Source organism: Pteropus medius, unplaced genomic scaffold (genome assembly GCF_902729225.1).
Source record: "Pteropus medius unplaced genomic scaffold, Ma_sr-lr_union100, whole genome shotgun sequence".
In the NCBI taxonomy this organism is placed as follows: Eukaryota; Metazoa; Chordata; class Mammalia; order Chiroptera; family Pteropodidae; genus Pteropus; species Pteropus medius.
Window position 1 is genome coordinate 4,486,458 of NW_024354503.1, and position 19,909 is coordinate 4,506,366.

Below are 19,909 nucleotides of genomic sequence, written 5' to 3' on the forward strand. Positions count from 1 at the left end.
GTCAGGGTAAGAAGGGGCAGACTCACTGGTGGCTTGGAACAATGCTGTCCAGGAGAACTTTCTGTGATGATGGCAATGTTCCTTTACTGTCAAATAGGGTAGCCACATGTGGATATTGAGCACTTAAAATATAGCAAGTGGAAGAACTGAATTTTTTACTTTATTTCATTTTAATTAAATGTAAATAGCCACGTGTGGTTACTAGTCACCATCTGAGACGGAACAGTCTTAGAACTTAGAAAGCCTATCCTCTGCTCACTGCCTCCCTGACCCTCCACCAACTCCATCATTACAAAAATAATCTTAGCACAAAACATATTGTTTGGAGATGCAAGGATTCCCTTGAACACACCTGGTTATTATACTCATTCCAGCCTCCGACTGTTTTCTGCAAAAGCCTCTGGGTTTTATTTTGTTTTGTTTTCTCACTATTTATCTGCAGATTCATGTGCACTAGGTCAAGTTGAAAATAAGAAAGGCAGAGTGACAAGCGCAGGCTCAAACCGAGTAGACCCAGGTTCAGCACCACTCTGCCCTTTCCCTGTGTGACCCTGTGTGGCCATGTGACCTTGGGCAATCTCCTTAACCTCTCTGAGTCTCTGCTTCTCCATCTGTGGAAAGGGAGGGTGATTTCAAGGGTTAATTGAGCTCCCCAGTGTAGGAACTCAGTACATATAGTGATGATTGTTATTATTATGTGAACGCTCTTTGTAAACTATAAAACCTTACGTAAATGTAAGGCAAGACACTGCTGTCGAAAAAAAATTTTTTTTAAACAAAATGCTCTGAAACTTGGAGGAAACTGTATCAACCAGGCCCAGGAGACAGACCAAATTCTCAAAGCAATAAATCTAAACATTTTCCGCCTTTCGCATCGAGCAAGCATCTTGCCATTAGCTCTGAATCTACAAAATTGGGAAATTGGGAGGAAGATTTGTTGACTGTCCAAGGGCTTCCAGGAGCCATTTGGTCTTGGGGGATGCTTAGGCAGGGGCGGAGGGCTGAAGGAAGATGCCGAGAGCTTGCCCAGGAATCTGGCAGAGAGGCATCTCTGCTTTGGCGAGTGTTTGAGATCCAATTCGTATTTCCTCTTCACAGAGCCCTGACGAATCCTGCAGGCAAAGATTTACAGAGGAGGAAACTGAGGCCCAAATATACCTGCTCCGGTCTAACAGCTGTTCCTGGTCTCTAGGCAGCTCTACGGAGGCCCAGAGCTGATGTTTCCTCAGACTTGGGTCCCAAGATTGATCCTTTTCCCAGAAGCTTGCTGACCTGAGTCAAGTCTTGTAAATCCACTCATCCTCAACACCTTGCCAAGTCTGAGAGACGTAACCCTTCCAGTCCCAGCAATGCATCTCTCCAGCCCTTGGCCCAGAGACCGGTGGGGTAGCTGCGTCTTTAACAAAAAGCGAGAGTAATAAATAAAAGTAATCTTCTCTCATTTATTTTCTGGGGACCTTGGCTCATAAATCTTCCCCTCTTAACCTGCTTTGTGCTCTGTTAGCTTTCCTTCCTGACAGAACAGAATTTGCTTTTCTAAAGACATCTGCCGTATGCTGGGTGTCCCCAAACATTAGTGGTAATGGTTTGGAAGTGGCACAGCTGGAAGCCTTCAGAAGCCAACAGCAGCTGTCAGGCCTGCAGTGGGTACCTCTGAGGATGTGGGGCCAGAGCGCTGGGCAAGGGCTAGGTCTAGGGCCCTCAACTCCTGGGACCTGAGAGTCATTCATCCAAAAGACATTGGAGTGCCCGCCATGTGCCAGGTTCTGTGTGCACACTGGGAAGACGGGCCCTGCTGCATGATGCTGTCACGGCTGGTTACCCGTGAAGGACAGAAGTGGTGGTAGAGGCAAGTCCCTGCCCCCACGAAGTCAGTTCAGCCATCCTCCTGGAGGCAGCGTGGCAAGAGATTTTGACTCAGATACGCCTGGGTGCCAAAGCTAAAACTCCTTAATTTAAAAATGAGGCAAACAATCCTAATCCCACTGGGTGGCTCAAGAACAAAATGAGATCACATAACACATCCAACACCAAGCCCAGCACACAGTGGGTGCTCAGTACCTGTTAAATCCCAAGTACCTAACATCCCAAACCTGGCAGGTGCACTAGCTCTGGGGTTGGCGGGGATCTCCAAGGATGGCACTGCTGCTCCCCTGGGCTCAGGGTTCTTGTCCAGAGGCTTCAGTAGCTGCTGCCCTCTTCCGGGGAAGTGCAGACAGAGCCTCCCTAGCTCCTGGAGAACTTGATGTCATGTTAGAGCGCTCCAGTGGAACCAAGGTCCCTGGGAACTTGACAGACACGAAGTAGTTCCTCAAACTCCACCCACCTCCATTCCCAAGATCTTCTTCCTCCAAATGCCGAATATTCTCCAGAAAAATCACTCCTATGGCCGTGCCAGGCCCAGCAGAGCAGAGGGCGGCCAGTAAGTCACAGCCCAGACTCACAGCAGCCCTGCCAGCCTGGGTATTCCCTCCTCACTACACCTCACAGAAGGGCCTCTTTTGACTCTTTGCTGGTGAGGAAAGCTCGGCCTCGGGCGGGTGAGAGTTTCAGGCCTACAGTTCTCCATCCCTAACGAATCTGCAGAGGTGGCCTTCCATCCGGACCATGAAGGGAATAGGCGTTGAACTTTGCAATTTTTCTTTTTCTAGCTGACTGAAGACATTTTAGAAACAGGTGGGATAACGGTGGAGGGCGGAGAGCCCATCTGCTGCTGGAGGACCTGGCAGTGCCCTCCTCTGGCCTCCCAGAGGTGGTCAAGAGGCCTGGTGGCCCATGCATGACCCCACTCCCGGGTAAGCTCCAGGAAGTGCGGGTCCTCCCCACCCTCCACCCCAGGCCCTTGCTTCTCCAGGTCCGCCGCCTGGAATTGCTCCCAGCCTCGGCCAGCAAGATGAGACGCGGAGTCCCGGTTTCTGTTTGGGAAATTAAAGTGCAGGAAGAAGGAACCGAGATGGCACGGGTGGCAGGAAGTCTTGGCCTCCCTGTACTCACTCGCTCAACACCTACTGACGCCACTGTGTGCCCGGACACTGCGCCAGGCTCTCAAGCAGGCGTGCGGCCGCGACAGACAACAGAGGGCCGGCGGCCCCCAAGCCCCGGCCGCCCCGCCCCGCCCCGCCCCGCCCCGCCTTCCGGGCCCGCCCCGCCCCGCCGCCCGCTGCTCCGCGTCCCAGTCGCCCCGAGCCGCCGCCGAGCCGCCGCGATGGGCCGGGCCCGGCCGGGCGAGCGCGGACCCCCCAGCCCCGGTCCCGCCGCGCCGCCCGCGCCGCCCGCGCCGCCCGCGCCCCCGACACACCGCGCCCGCGCCCTGGCGCTGCTCGGGGCCCTGCTCGCCGCCGCCGCAGCCGCCGCCGCCGCCCGGGCCTATGCCCGCCACACCGAGGCCCAGGCGGCCGCGCGGCAGGTCCCGCGGGCGGCGGGCGGGCGCTGGGGACCAGGGACTTGGGGATCCTGGGCGGACGCAGAGGGACTCACAGAGGGTTTGGGCCCCGGGGTGGAGAGGCGGCAGGGGTGGGCAAGCCCTGTGCGTTGGCTCGGAGGGCTACTGTGCAGGAGGATGGGGAGGCACTGGAAGGGCTGCACGAAGGGGACAGGGGACAGGGACGGGAGAGAGCGGTGGGTTGGGGAGAGTGGCACGGAAGCGAGGAGAAACTGGGGTACCGAGGGTCGGCAGACTTGGAAGGACTGTTGGAGGAGGTGAACGCACTGGCCCAGCGTGAGACACGGGCTGGAATAAACTGCAAGGAGACAGTCCCCAAGAGTGACTAGAACAGTGACTGCAGACAAGGCACAGAAGCTGGGACCCAGAGAATCTGGAAGGGGCTTGGGGGCACTGGGACAGCAGGGAGGGAGACAGGAGAGGACAGTGGGTTAAAGAATAGGGTGAAATGGGGATGGGGCCAGATAGAAGGGACTGGGGAAGACAGAGTTGCCTGGGGGTGGGGGACTTAGAAAGTGGATGCAGGCATGGAGTGAAGCAGGGGTCAGGAAAGGAGACTTGGGCTCTGCAGCAGCGCAGAGGTGACATCTGGACACATGGACTGGACGATTTTGAGAGAACTCAGGAAGATGGTATCCAACTGGTGCTCAACCTGGCCCTTTCCTTCTAAGCAGGAGTCAGCGCTGAAGGCCCTGGGGACAGAAGGCCTCTTCCTCTTCTCTTCCTTGGACACGGACCGGGATATGTACATCAGCCCTGAGGAGTTCAGGCCCATCTCTGAGAAGCTGACAGGTACCAGGAGAGGCTGGGGACTGGGGAGGAGGAAGCCCAGGCACCGCCCTCAGCTTCTTGGCAGCTGTGTCTACTCCCAGCAGGAGAGGCACCTGCAGTAGAAGGAAGATTGTGGGTCCTGGCAGCTCTGGGATCCTCCTGGCTCTGGCACCTCTAGCTGCTGGTTTGGATAAGCTATTTCAGCACATGCACACACATATACACACACACGTGCGTCTTCTCTTCACATGTGAATAATACTAACATTTCCTCAGGGCCGGACATGACTTTAAGCACTTCACATGAGTTATCTCTTTAATCTTCACAGCGCCCTGTGTGATGGACACTGTCATGATCCTCATGCTTATGGTTTGGGAGACTGAGGCCCCGGAAGGCTCAGTGCTTTGCCCAGGCTAGAAAGGTGCAGAGCCAGGATTAGAACCAGGGCCATCTGGCTCCAGGTCCCACCCCAGCTCACAGGCTTGAGGATGAGAGAGAATATCTGCAAAGGAGTGGATAGGCAGTAGACAATCAATAGACAGGAGCTATTCCAATTATTACTAAACATTAAACTTGCTTAGGTGCTGTCAGATTCCTGTCCCATCCTTGCTATCCATTTTTGCCTAGCTGTACTCAGTGATGGTTGTTTTTGTTTTTGTTTTTATAAGGATAAAGGCCTGAACAGCTAATGAATTGTAAAATGCTTCTCTTACCACCTTACCACCACCCCAACCTCTGTGTCCATTTCTTGTGACATTTCTTGAACTTAGGATCTTGGGCACCTACTTGTTACCCAAGTTGCCCAGTGTGAGTAGGTCAGTTGATGGGAAAGGCAAGAAGAGATGCCAGCTGCTCTCAGGTGAGTAAGCACCAAAGCCCTGTGATGGGTTTTCTGGGTCTCAGGATGGGTTAGGCAGGCCTATCACTTGCTGGCCTGGTGACCTATGGTCACTGCTAGAAGAGGAAAGTCAGATGGAAAAATAGTAATTTGCTGGAGCAGACATGTGTCAGTATCTCAGTGGCTGTTAGTTCTGTCATGAAAGCAGACAGGTAGGTCAGCAGGTCAGCCCCATGTGGATCGACTCTGATCTCTTAATTTGCACACTCTTTCGAGCATCCACATAGCCACCTCCTTGTCCTTTTTTTATGGCCATTGAACAAGAGTTCCCTCATAATGACATGTTGGCCAAGCTTGCTGGGCTGGGGAGCACTTTTAATTTTTTTCATATAAATCTTTTTCTCCATCAGTGGAAAATAACCCCTTCCTCCATTACCTCCAAGGGCAAAACTGGACCAAGTTTTGGGAAAACAAAATAAACAAAACCAAAAACACCAAATCTAAGCAGCAAATAGAAGCAAATAGTCTGTCTAGCTGGTATAGTTGTGAGTGTTTAATTTTCTGCTTTATACCTTAAAAGTTTTACAAATTATGTATAATGAGCAAGTGTTACTCAGAAGTCAGGAAATAAAACTTTTTATTAAACCAAAAGACCATAAAATGCTGGGCATCATTATTATTAATAATTATTTGTGACAACAGTAAAATAATTGAATGAGCAAGCAGACTAATAACGCACATACCTACTGCACCCTTCCTCTGAGGTTTGCAGATTACAGATTTAGAAAGATTTGTTGCATTGACTTACAAATGCAGAAATAACTGATTCTTTAGAACAGGGATTTGCATCAGGAGTCATGGGAGTGCTCATTAAAAGGACGGTTTCCTAATTCTAGCTCCTTGAGATTCTGACTCAGTAGGTCTAAAGTGGGTTCTGGAATCTGTAGTTTAAAAAGACATCCTGAGTGATTCTGACGATCCTGGTTAAGAACTGCTTCAAATATACCCATTCAGTCTGTCAGTCAGTCTGTCCACAAATGCCAAACATGCCCTCTACAACAAACCTGCTCTGAGAGAGCAGACATGACGAGACCCACCCCTTCTTTATTCCATTATCCGTGTATCGTGGGGCCCCATCCTTCTAGTAGTCACCCCTTTTGAAATAGGCTTCATATCTCCCTTAAACTTTCATCTTGACTCCCTGCACACTTGAAAGTTACACACTTGGCAGGTCTCTAAGCAGGAAGAGGTCTGAAGAATCAAGGTCAGCCACTGCCATTCCAGCCCTCTTTATACAGATGGGGAAACGGGACCACCCAGAAAATCAGGGAGAAGTGAGTCTCCTCACTCCAAAACCAGTGCTCTTTCTGTGACACCAGAGATGACCTGATTCTGTTTCTTGCTTTCATTCATTGCTCTGAGTCCTGGGACTGAGTGCCTCTCAGGGCACTGTTTATTTCTTCGCAAGACCCCATGACAGGGACATGCATGGTCTTCATTTCTCATGTAGGAAAACCAGAGAGACTCAGTGACTTGCTTCAAATGGTCCAGGAAATGGAACTGACCTTAACTTGGACCTGGGCTGATGATGCCCAGCCTGGTACATTCGCCTCTCCCAGCCCCAGAAAGTAGCTTCTCTCTGGTGCTAGGGATCCCAACTGGGAGAAGCAGCTGCCTGCCCACATGCCACCTTTGGTGGGCCCAGCACCGAGTTCATCTGGGACTTGGTTTGGAGGACAAAAGATAGGACAAAGTGAGAATGGCCTGGCAGAACACAGGTTAGAGTCGGGAGAATTAGCTTTGAGCCCCAGCTCCCTGGCTCCCTGACTCTGACACCCCCGGTAAAGTAGCACAGCTAAAGTTTATTATGGGTTTACTCTACCAGGCCTGATGCGAACACTTCGTGGATTATCTTATTTAATCCTCATAACAGCCACTGTCCAGCCATCACACAGCTGGTGAAGGGTGGGGCTGGGACTTGAACCCAAGTCATCTGGTTCTTGAGCGTTTGAAGAAACTGAGGCTCTGAGATCTTAACTCCTCCAGAATGGGGTTGTGGTTAATCATGGGTTTAGAGTAAAACAGGCCTGAGTTTGAATCCTGACTCCCCCACTACCTAGTTGTGTGACCTTGGGGAAATGATTTTACCTCTCCGAGCCTCTACTTTCTCATGTATAAAACAGGAATTGGTAATAATGTAGCCTCTCACAGGGCTACTATGACACTAAAATACATATCATTTGTGACTTTGGTCATTGTTGACTGTTCCCCCCAGCTTCCGATGGCTTCCTTAGTCACCAGCCAGTGTAGATGCCTAAGGGAAGGGCCCCTCTTCAGTGACCTGTGTCTCGTAGGGTCAACTCCTACGGCCAGCTACGAGGAGGAGGAACTGCCCCCTGACCCCAGCGAGGAGACGCTCACCATAGAAGCCCGATTCCAGCCTCTGCTCCCGGAGTCTATGACCAAGAGCAAAGACGGGTTCCTAGGGGTGAGTTGAGGCGAGGGGGCAAAGAGGCCCCACGAGACTACAGACAGGAAAATCATTTGTGTGAACTCGTCTCCTGAGCATGGGGCTATGTTCATCTTACCTCCTTTCTTTCCTTCTTTCTGTCCTTATCAGCTGCCCTCTATGCACCTAATGTGCCAGGCCTTAGGGGCCCAGAAGTGAGCATGATGCCATCCCTGCCGTCCAGGCACAGTCTGGTGGGAGAGGCAGGAGGGATAAGCATGAGCCTCTGTGCCAGATGGGAGATCTAGGATGGCTTCCTGGAGGAGTGACATCTGTCAGTAAGAGGGCTCAGCCAGGCGCCCGCAGGGGTAGGAAGGCTCCAGTGTACTAGGTTGTGTTGATGCAGCCTCCTCACTTTAATCATTACTCTCTGTAGGTCAGTCTTTCCCCCACCCAGGCTGTGAGTTTGTTGAGGACCAGGCCTGTGTCCCCCACATTTGTGCAACCCCAGGCCCCTAGCACGATGTCCAGCGCCTGACAAGTACTCTGCTGAACTGATGAGCCACATTTGAGGTTCTGCCCCTGACAGTGGGTCGTGGGGTGGGGACAGCACCTGGCAAATTCTGTGCTAGCCGGCCGCGCCCCGACCCGAGGCTCCGTGGACAAGGTCTCAAGCCCATCCCGGGCCCTAGGCATCCCCAGACCCTACCTGCCTCTCCCACCCTCTCTCCTGCCCTCCCTTCTCCACTTTCTTCCTTCCAACCACTCCAGACGTCCAGGCTTCCTTCCAACTGCAAGCCTTCTCTCTGCTGTTTCCTCAGCCAGGGACGACTTTTTCTCCATGCCCAGCCCACACCTCCTCAGCACTTACATCTCAGCTGAGGTGTTACTTCGGCATGAACACAGGCCTGAAGGCAGAAAGGGCCAGGTCATTCAACTGAGGGCAAGGAGCGGGTGTGGCTGGACCCAGAGCATGCGGGACACATGCAGAGGCATCCTGGTCAGTGGGGCTGAAAGAGAAGTTGCCAGACCTCGACGGGCCTCTGTTGCCTGACTTTGGCCTTCATTCTTTAGCAGCAAAACACCATAGCAGATTTTGAAATAGAAGAATTGGTTCCCTCATCAAATCTGTGCTTTCCAGGCTGGCAGCTAAAGTGAAATGGGAGACAGGAAGACCATTTCCTGGGAGGGAGGAGAAGGCAGGCCAGGGAGGAAGTGGTGATGGAGGAAGGCCAGCCTGCAGGATCCGCCAGCAAAGGAGGAAAGGCAGGGCGTGGCTACTAACGGAAAGTGTGTGTTCGGAGGGAAGTCGGGTGACTCAGGCTTCTGGCTGGCGACCTGGTGTATGGTGACCGTCTGCTTCAGTGGGGGACTGGAGAAAGGAAGCAGATCAGGTCGGGACGGATGAGGTCAGATCGGACATGTCGAAGTTGAGGTGCCTGGGGGATGTGAGGAGGAGAGTCCAACAAGCAGTCCGAAATACAGATTTGACCTTTCATGGAAAGTTCTGGATGGGCCTTGGTTTGGTGGCAATGGGGGACGGGGGAGCAGATTGAAGCTGTTTCAGCAGATGAATGCCCTGCAGAGCACCTGTACTTACGGGGGAGATGGGTCAGGAGCAGCACCCCCAGCCTAGCCTCCCTAGCAGGGTCCCCCCAGAGCCCAGCCCCCCTCAGCAGGCGGCTCCCCTACAGGGGCTCACCAGCCTGTGAGCAGGACCCAGCAGGTGGGCAAGCTCTGCCGGGCCCTGCACAACCAACCCTGCTTTGGGAACCTGCCTGTTCAATCCCCCTCAGTGGGTGCTCCCTGCACCCCTCTCCTCCCACCTCTACTTCTCACCAAGCCTAGGCCCCCTCTGCCATGGGGGTGGGGAAGGGAGAGGGGACCCACTGTGGTCAAAGACAGGGGCCGCTGCCTGGTGGCTGAACACCCCCAAGGGGTGCCAGGCACTCGCGGTCCCGGTGGCTGATGCCTCAGCAGGACACAGCTCCTACATGTAGCCCAGAAGGACAGGGAGGAGCTGACAGTGGAGGGTCCACCGGGGACCTGCATGCTCCGGGGTCTCACCTTTGCTCAAGCAGGAGTGCAGACAGGCCTGCATGGTCTCTGACCCTCATTCTCTCCTCTCCATCAGCGCATCAGACAGAAGGGAGGCGGGTTCCTCATGAGGAAATGGCTCAGGGCAGGCTGTTTGCCCAGGTGCCCAGCCAGTGGGGCACAGGGCACACTCTGGGGAGAAAGAAGTTCCACTTGTTTGTGGTCTCATCCTGCTCTTAACCTTCAAAATTTCACGCAAAAGGGAGTTACTACTTCCCTCCTCAGACTTAACTCCAAACCCAAACTCTGACCTTATCAGTGAGACATTAGCCTCCTCAGAGAAGAGGCTTAGAAAAGCGATTGGGGAGCAGAAAGCAAGGTGGGTAGAGGGGACGAGGAAGGCTCCCAGTCCTGGATGGCTCTCCAGCTCCCTCAGCGCCCCTGCCCTCAAGCAAGTTGCTCTGCTCTGGGCTGGGCCTAGTGGGCTGCAGGGCATTGCTTCTTGGGCTGGGGGCCAACGAGGGTGAAATGAGGTTTGGCTGTGGCAGGACAGTGCCAGGTCCGAGGCTGTTACCAGGGCAGGAGCCTCCCCTGAGTTCTTCTGCTCCCTCAGCTTACGGACTGGCTCAGGACTCGAGGGGCTACTCCACCCACACATGGGACAGGGAGTCCCAACGTCATGGTTCTTGGTGCCCCAGAGCTTCGGCCTTCCCCTGTCCCAGGTCTCCCGCCTGGCCCTGTCCGGCCTCCGCAACTGGATGACCGCAGCCTCGCCAAGTGCCGTGTTTGCTGCCCGCCACTTCCGGCCCTTCCTTCCCCCTCGGGGTCAGGTGGAGCTGGGCGAGCCCTGGTGGATCATCCCCAGTGAGCTGAGTGTCTTCACTGGCTATCTGTCCAACAACCGCTTCTACCCACCACCGCCCAAGGGCAAGGAGGTGAGGACAGCTCACGGTGAACTCCTGGCCCTGTACCCCGGCCCAGGCACAGCCCCTCCCTGTCTGCCCCTGGACCTCTGTGCTACCCCACCTTCACTCCACCTCCCTCTGGACCCACCTCCACCCTGGCCACTAGACCCTCACCTAGGGAGTCGAGGCCCAGCAGGGCCCAGCCAGCCAGCCTGGGGTCGCACTGCTACTCCCCAGGTCATCATCCACCAGCTCCTGAGCATGTTCCACCCGCGACCCTTCGTGAAGACCCGCTTTGCCCCTCAAGGGGCAGTCGCCTGCCTGACTGCCATCAGCGACTTCTACTACACTGTGATGTTCCGGTGAGTGGCCTCATCCTTGACTCCAAAGCATCACACAGTTCAAAGCCCCCGCTCCACCACTTATCACTGTGGGGTTTGGGGCAAGCAGCTGTGGCTCTCTGAGCCTCAAATTCCTCATGTGTGGATCAGGGTGGTGATAACTTCCTCTTGAGAGGAAGAGAAAAGGCACAGAGCATGCTTAGCACAGGGCTGGTGGCTGCGATTGTCATCCACACAGAAAAGGGGTATAGAAAGCTGTGACACCAGGTCACAATGCACCCTTGAGAAGCCGTGAGAGCTCAGAGGAGTCAGACAAGACTTCTGGAGATGACAGCACATGAACTTGGACCTGAGGATGGGCAGCGCTTGGAGGGCCTCTTGCCGTCTCCCCGCCCTACACTCACGTTACTCCCGGCCAGCCCTCTCCCCCACACAGTCTGCCCAGGGATTCCCAGGCTTTGGGGCCGAGTCAGAGGTTGGGCTCTGGCTCAGCAGGAGCCGCTCCAAGCTTGCTCCTTCCCCCCAGAATCCACGCCGAGTTCCAGCTCAGCGAGCCGCCCGACTTTCCCTTCTGGTTCTCGCCTGGCCAGTTCACCGGCCACATCATCCTCTCCAAAGATGCGACCCACGTCCGTGACTTCCGGCTTTTTGTGCCCAACCACAGGTAGGAGCCTTGGCCTAGCCCATCCCTCAGCTCCAGGGTCAGAAGCAGGGACCCAGAGGGCCCCTCAGCCTCTGCCCCTTCTTTGTTCCTCTCTTGGGCCCCTCAGCCTCTGCCTCTCCTTTGTTCCTCTCTTGGGAGAGGCCTGGACTCCCTCTTGGGAGGGACCTGGAGCTGACCCTGAAAGAAGTAGCTTAAAGAAGGTTGAAGAGGGTCATTCTATCATCCGACAAGCATGTCCCAGGTGCCACATGGCCTGGCTCACCAACACCGTGCCCTGAACCAAATGCAGAGGCAACAGACCCTTCCAGAAGCTGGAGCCTCCCCACCCTCATGTTGACCGACAGACTCCGACAGACCCATAACCACAGCCTGCTCGTGCCACCCTAGGGGGAGGCCAGTAGGTGGGCAAGGACCTGGCTGCTTGGGGTCTAGAAAGGCTTCTCAGGAGAAGGGACAGTTATGTAGATGTCCCTTCCTGGGGGTGAGGAATGTTTAGCCAGGCAGGGGGAACAGCACGTGCAAAGGCCTGAGGGCAGGCCCTCCACTGCCTGCAGCTGCTACCACAGAGCCTTAGGGAGCTTAAGGGACGATTCAGTGCCAGCCTGCCTTACGAGGGGACCTAGAAACCCAGGCTTCAGGTCTTTCCAGACTGCCCCTTAGCAACTCTGTACAGGGATAAGACTTGGGCTGGGAGCCCAGAGGCCCATAATTAAGTTGGCTGTGGGACCAGGGGTCTGCCTGTTCCTGGCCTTCTCTGAGCCTCAGTTTCCTCATTTGCTACATGGGAGGCTGGCTCCTGGGCAGCAGCGAGGGGATGGCTGGCATATCCTGGGAAGAGGAAGTTGCCCCAGAAACAGGAGTGGCTTCCTCTTCCTCTCCTCCCTCGGCAAATAAGCACCTGAGCTCCTCTGGCTCAGCCCAGGTTCCATCTGCCTTCACCCCAGGGTTGGCCATGAGGGTGGGGCGGGGAGTGCGGCCCTGGACTGGATGAAACAGAGGAGAGGTACAAATGACCAGCCCCAAGACAGGCCACAGGGACTGCTGACTCGCTCTGTGGGCACCCTGCTCAAGCTACCCATGATGGTTGATCGTCAGTCCTGGGGTGCCCCCATGCGGCAGATCTGCAGATGGCACCTGGTCAGGCCAGACTCCCTGCTAGAGGACAGTGCTAGGTTTTCACTCCTGCCCCACTCTGTGTCCTGGGGAAGGCCTGCATGATCTCTGCCTGGAAGGGTCAAGGGCAGAAGAACAAGGTGGATGTGAAAGCCCTTTGTGAACTGTAAAGGCTGGGCCAGTAGAGGGTGATATGGTTTCAGTGCCTTAGGAAGAGCTGCCCGGGGAGAGGAAAGGGCCCTGGCTCTGCAGTCAGAGTCCCAGCAGCTCTGAGACCTTGGGTTCAACTTGCCAAGCCTCAGTGTCCTCATCTGTAAAATGGAGACAGTTGTGCACTTTCAGTGAGATAATGTCTGACGTATGGTTCATGGGCCTTGAAGATGGTGGTGGTCTGCCCTGGCAGCCCTCTCACTCATCCCCAGGTCTCTGAATGTGGACATGGAGTGGCTGTATGGGGCCAGTGAGAGCAGCAACATGGAAGTGGACATCGGCTACATACCCCAGGTGAGAGCACAATTGTCCGCCTCTGTAATGTGTGAGGGATCTGTGAGGGTCTCTCGGGGCCCCTTCAGGATCCTTGCCCATCTCTGAGACATCCCTTACTGATGTCATCCTTCGCTGACCTCCGGCCCAGATGGAGCTGGAGGCCACAGGCCCCTCAATACCCTCCGTGATCCTGGACGAGGATGGCAACATGATCAACAGCCGGCTGCCCTCGGGGGAGCCCCTCCAGTTTGTGTTTGAGGAAATCAAGTGGCAGCAGGAGCTGAGCTGGGAGGAGGCCGCCCGGCGCCTGGAGGTGGCCATGTACCCCTTCAAGAAGGTGAGGCTGGGCACGAGGGCCAGGGTCAGGCTCCATGGGGTTGGAGCTGTGGGAGCAGCAGATGAGCACAGGGCTGTGGGCTGTGTGCAGAGCTTGCTGCAGGGCCCAGTGGTGCCAGGGGAACCTCTCTTTTGCCATCCAGAACTTGGACGAGGCATCCCTCATTTCAGCAGCGCCCCTTCTCACACACACACACAACCCCCAACACACGTGCATACACACACCATATATACTACACACAGACCACACATGCACATACACATTACACACTCAGCCTCTGAATGGGACCCTGGCTGCACACAGTAGCTTCTTTCTGTCTCGGCTTGGCCCCAGGTCACCTACCTGCCATTCACCGAGGCCTTCGACCAAGCCAAGGCCAAGAACAAGCTGGTGCACTCGATCCTGCTGTGGGGGGCCCTGGACGACCAGTCCTGCTGAGGTGAGGGAAACCTGGCCAGGCCAAGGAGAGAATGGGAGGGGAGACTTCACACCCTGTGGGTACAGGAGGTTCTGAGAGCAACAGGCCTCTGCTGTTGGAGCATGAAAGACTTGGGGACCACACAGGGCAGGTGCATGGGCTGAGGGCTTGGGGGAGGTTTCTGTGCCGAACTCAGAGGAAACTATTGGACACAGTAGAAAGATTCCCCAGCTCAGTCATTTTCAGCTTGGAAACTGGCCAAGTGACTTCCCCTCCCTGAGCCTCAGTTTCTCAATAGTGAAGGACAGGTAACATACTTGCCTCCCAGAGTTGTAAAGATGGATGTGAAAGTGCCTGTGCTCTGTACGGTGTGGCACACAACTGAGAGAAAATAGTGCCACAGGCTGGGCATGCATTCACTTATTCAGGAGACCTGCTAGGTGCAAAGTGCTTTGGTTGTTCAGCAGTCGGTACAAAGATGAGGAAAACAATGAGCCTATCCTCATCCAGTTAAACAGCAAACATCCTGGGCACCTCCTGTGCCAAGCCATAGGCTCATTGCTAGGAGTCTTGCAATGAGGAAGTCAGAAGTGGCCCCTGTCCCTAGGGAGCACACCGCCTGCTGCAGAAGGCAGATGTTGAATGAATAAGTACAAGCGTGGTCAGTGTTACACGAAGGAAGGACCAGTGACACGAGAGTGTGGGAGTCAGGGACAGTTTCTTAGAGAAACTGATGTTTAAGCTGAGACTTTGGAGGATGAGTAGGAGTTTGCCAAATGACAGAAGGAAGAGTATTTTAGATCGAACAGTCTTGCAAAGGCCCCAGGAGCCAGAGTTTAGTGGATTTAAGACTGAAAGTCCCTGAGCCGGGTAGGGCTCCACCCTATATCTCAGCCCAGGATGTTATTGATGTAAATTACAGCTACCATTTATTCATCATCTGCTCTGTGGCAGGCTCTTTGCTTCTGTTATTTCACCTTGGTGCCGGGATCATTCTACAGCCCATGAGGTTTATTGCTGATGGAAACCCAGTAAGACATGTGGGGTGTCTCACTCTTCTGGCCTTGCCTCTCCCTGAACAGGTTCAGGGCGGACTCTCCGGGAGACTGTCCTGGAAAGTTCGCCCATCCTCGCCCTCCTCAATGAGAGCTTCATTAGTACCTGGTCCCTGGTGAAGGAGCTGGAGGACCTGCAAGTGAGTGCAGAGTGGGTGGGAACAGCCCCTGGGACGATACTGGGGACCGAGGCATTAGGACTGTGCCCAACTGTCCCCATAGAGCAACCAGGAGAACCCATCCCACAAGAAGCTGGCTGACCTGCACCTGGAGAAGTACAGCTTCCCCGTGGAGATGATGATCTGCTTGCCCAATGGCACTGTGGTAGGACAGCCCCACCGCCTGTACCTAGCCTGGGGCCAGGCACTGTGGGGCAGAGGAAGCAACTAGCCAGGGGCATAGACTCACAGACCTTATCATGCCTCAGGTTTGGCTCCACCACTTCCTGGCTGGTGTCTTAACCAATCTGAGCCTCAGTTATCCAATCCATGAAGTAGGAAACCTGATGCCTACTCTGCCTGTCTCATGCAGGTGTCAGGAGGCTCCCATGGGAAGGGGGACCTCAACAGCACTTTGGGGACCAGGTAGCAGCAGCGTGGGCACAGTGTAGCAGCAGAGTAGACAGGAACATGGCCTGGAAGGGAAGGCTAACCTTGGACCATTGTGGCCAGCCCTGGAATGGAAGGAGGAAGGTGGAGGGATCAGGCCTTGTGACAGGCAGAGAGGACCAGGGGATGCCCCAGGCTGAGCCAAGCTTCAAGACCCTACTTCTCCCTCAGGGCCCCTTACAAGCACTCATGCATGCCCTCAAATGGATTCTCAAAGCCCACTTTACAAACAAGGAAACTGAGGCTCGAAAGGTCCAGAAACTTGGCAAAAGTGCACAAGTAAGAAGTGTAGCTGGCTTTGAAACCAGGCCTACCTGTGAGCCTCAGCATCTCCTCTTTTGACAGGAGGTGGGGAGTCCAGGGGTCACGGGAGCAGAGGAGAAGAGGGATCCTAGCATGGGGCTGAGGGAAAGGTGGTATTGAAAGACATGAGGTTTTCACCTAGTGGACGAGGTGTGGAAGCTCTGTGGTCAAAGGGCCCTGTGTGAGCAGAGGCAGGAGAGGCAGGAACCGGGGTCGGGTTCTGGCCAGTGCTCCTAAGTGCCCTGCCTATCCGCTGTCTGCCCCAAAGCGAGGATAGTAGAGGCCTAAGAGCAGCTGCCTCTCCCAAGGACACTTGAGCAGACAGGGAGCAGAGGGGCGCTGCGCCTGGGTGGGCCCCCGCCCCCCTCACCCAGTCACCCAGTCGCTCTCCCAGGTCCACCACATCAACGCCAACTACTTCTTGGACATCACCTCCATGAAGCCTGAGGACATCGAGAACAATGTCTTCAGCTTCTCATCTACCTTTGAAGACCCGTCCACGGCCACCTACATGCAGTTCCTGAAGGAGGGCCTTCGACGTGGCCTGCCCCTCCTCCAGCCCTAGCATGCCTGCCTCACCTAGGCAGGGAGAAGCCAGGCTGAGGGGGTGCTGGAAAGAAAGGCTTCCAATGCTGACAGACAGGCCTCTCAGCCCCAGAGCGGTCAAACATCACACACTCCCACCCCACTACTCCCAAGTTGCCTGTGAGGTCGGAGGTCAACTAAGGGTGGCCATCCTAGCTTTGCCTGTATTGAGGGGTTGACAAGGATGAGCTGACTGGATGGGTGAACCTGTAGCTCCAGCTGCCACCATCAGCCTTTCACTACCTACATGGCTCCAGAAGCTGCTTGGGACCCCCTGAAACAAAGCCTGGGGTCATTTCCTTGGACCTCACCCTCTCAGGCACATAGTCCAGGCCCTTGCTGGGTGAAGAATAGGGAGGAGTGGGTGCTAGGAAAACAGTGTCACCTCTTTCTCCTTACTTTCACTCCCTCCCAAAAGGAACATCAAGAAGCTCCGGCATGGGTAGGGGGCAGGAGGTACGAGAGAGGTACTCTTGTTTTTCTGGAGCCTTCTTCCTGGCTCCAGCCCTGGCTGCCCTCCTCTGTCAGGTGTCCTCAGTGGGATCAGTCTCAGCTAGAGACAGCCACCTGGAGGTTCTGGGCAGAATCGTCCTTCGGAAGGAAAAATCATGTGGTCTCCGAGACCTGGCTCCCTGGACCAGTCCATCCAACCTAACGATAGGACACCAGAACCTGTTTTGGGACTTGCTGGAGGCCAGATGTCCAGGACGGTTTACTGCAGAAGGCTTCTGCCCTTAGCAAGGGGGTCCCTGAGGCCTGAGGCCTAGGCCCTAGGCACTGCCAGTGCCCACCCCAGCACAGCATCACAGTAGGACTGCTGGAGCAAGAGCCCTGGTATCACCTCCTGCCCCTAAGACTTGAGCTCCTCGGATGTGTAGCCCAGCTGAAGAACACAGCCTCCCTTAGAGCCAGCGCTGTCCCGGCTGTCATGACAGCCCAGACCAGCTTGTCCACCACTGGGTGGCCATTGACCCTCTTTGACCACTCTTAGGGCCTTGGTCCACATCCCAAGCCACTGACCGCAGTCAGTCTCTTTTTTATACATGCAGAAAAGTGTTTTTATGTGAACTTTCTCACAGTTTGTAGGTATTTTTGATAACTCCAGTGCTGAGAAGGAGGAAGAGACCATGGCTTCCTTCAGCAGCTGCCCCATGATGGCTAGATCTGAAATCCTAGATGGATCCAGCTTGATGTCTTTGCAGTTGCACCTATGGGAAGAAATATTCCTCTCTTCCTTCTCCTAGCTTTTTAAAAATAGTCCTCAGAGGGTCAGTGTACTCCAACCCCATCCTTGTCCTCTACTCAGGCCCATAAGGGGCCCTAAGGCTTTCGTTAAGGTCTTTGGTGCCAAGCCTGCTCCCCTGCCCCTGCCCCAGAGGGACTCACTCTTAAACCTGGATGAGGAAGGAAGGCAGACATCTCCTCAGACACATTCTCAGGCCCCCCATCTGCTGAGTTCCCCTGCCTACCATTGGAGTATCCACCCTAAGCCTTCTCTGTCTGAGGCACTTTTCTTAAGATTACATGTATTTTATTTTCTCATTTAATCCTCACAGCAAACCTGTGGGGTGGATATTAACTGTTCGCATTTTACAGATGAAGAAACTGAGTCTTGGGGAAATGAAGTGACCTGCCCAAGTTCTCTCAGTGGTAGAGTTGAAATTCATCCTGAGTTGATTGTGTGGTATTTTGTTTTGCACTGCACCCCCAAATCTCTTCCCTGCCTGTTTTTACTGAGGTGAAAAAGAAAGCCTTTCAAACCAAAATGTCTCATTCCCCTCTGATCTCCATCCCTAATGAGGCATGAGCTAGCAAGCTCAGCCAAGTTCTTTATGTCCTTATGGGAGGCAATGCTTCCATGCCCTTTACAGAGAGAGGGGGTCCCTAAGTCTATATCAGTGCTTCTAGGTGTGGGTGGCAGTAAAGCACTGCTTGCTGGGGCTTTCTGCATCCTCATCAGATGCCTCTGCCTGACCCACATGTGCCTCAAAGCTCATGGTGGCCCCCAGCTGCCCTTGTCACTCCTCTGCCATTTCCCTCACTTGTCCCTAACATGTCCTATAATAAAATTGGAGAAACTAGGGTGGTTCTAAGTGCCTTTCCTTTGAATGGGATGTTCTGTTCTGTCCTTGATCTTACTCTGTAGGATTGGCTTGCCAGATGGGCAATGGAGCAAAGTTGGAATGCCTTGGGGACTCTCTCATCTGTCACAGAGGGCTTGAGTGACTTAAAATAAGTTTATAATAGACCTAGTAGTACAACTCACTTCTTTTAGAATCTGATGCTCTGTTATAAAGATTCTTAAGTTAAATCCATTGTCTTAGAAGCAGAGCTTGAGATAGGCATTAGGTAATTTTTCCTGAAAGGAGTAACACTTCAGGAAAAACCTATAAAAGGAGCGAAAGGGAAAGGGGAAACGATGAGCAGGGATAGAGTCTCAAAGACTAGCCTTGGCGGGATCACAGGAGAAGGGCTCTGGGCCATTAACCACACTGCCAAGTTGAACCAGCCTTTTGTAACCTGTTATCTATCAGTCCCTGGCTTAGCGAGTGGAGTTACTTCCCCGGGCTTGACCTGGAAGTCAATCTTCACCATTTGAAATATGGTGAGAGTCAGGGTAGACAACCTCTGAAGTCTCTAGCCAGAACCAGCTACATAATTTGCAGGATCTAGTGCAAAATGAAAAAGGACCCCTTTTGGAAAAAAAAAGTTATGAATTTCAAGAGGACAACAGCAGAACATTAAAGCAAGCAGAGTTCTGACCATGAGGCTCAGTGTACAGTCCTGTGCTTTGACAGCTGGGACTTACAGACTTTGAGACCAAAGAACTGCAGTCTGGGAGCCAGGTACAGACACAAGCTGAGATCACAGGAGGGCATGTGACCCAGGCATGAATGCCATGGAGACCAGGATCTGGAGGGTTTCAGCAGAAGAGGGAGTGGATGAGTGAGCCTGGAAGGAATGTAGGCCTCTTTCTCAATGCCTCTGCGGTCTTCCCATCAACCTACGCTAGCCATCTGATCAACCAACTCACTGAAAATATGAGTGTGTGAAATAACATCAAGGCTAAAATAGAAGATACAAAGCGCAGGAGGGCAGGAGGCAGAAAAGAGGCCCATTCTTGCTGGAGAGAAGGCTGTCAGAGGGTCTTGGCTGGTAAGTATGAACTGCGAAGGGGACCAGGACGAAATGCAAGGCAAGCTCTTCCACTAGAGGACCTGGAACGCCAGGGTGAGGATTCTCAAGTTTACAGGCGGATGAGGACAACAGACACCACATAATTTGGGGTCTGAGCAGCGACGTAGTCAGACCTCGGCTTCCAAAGGTTGAATCGGAACTAAGAGCAGCAGAGACACGGAGACCAGCGGGTTAAGCGACCAGTCAGGACTTCGCTATCTTCAAGCTCAGTCAATTTTTCCCCAGGACTCAGAGAGGAAGTGTGGTTTAGGGGATGGGTGTGTCCCTCCCCCGGGGTCCGCACTTGCGGCCGCCCAGCGCCCCGCGCCCCCGCCCCGCCCGATTGGGGCCCGCGTTCCGAGGGCGGGCGGGGCGGGGGC

The 19,909-nt window shown here is 54.2% G+C and overlaps 1 protein-coding gene across 1 annotated transcript; it reads left to right on the forward strand.

The window, feature by feature from the left end:
• The first annotated feature begins 3,189 nt into the window (after positions 1–3,189).
• SELENON (selenoprotein N) lies at positions 3,190–18,434 on the forward strand. The gene is made up of 12 exons (XM_039854118.1): positions 3,190–3,406; positions 4,117–4,234; positions 7,406–7,539; positions 10,260–10,472; positions 10,680–10,804; positions 11,310–11,447; positions 12,983–13,064; positions 13,195–13,383; positions 13,717–13,822; positions 14,884–14,996; positions 15,079–15,180; positions 16,162–18,434. Exons 1-12 carry the CDS (start codon positions 3,206–3,208, stop codon positions 16,330–16,332), a joined length of 1,692 nt encoding a protein of 563 aa, XP_039710052.1. The 5' UTR covers positions 3,190–3,205; the 3' UTR covers positions 16,333–18,434.
• Positions 18,435–19,909: the final 1,475 nt, after the last annotated feature.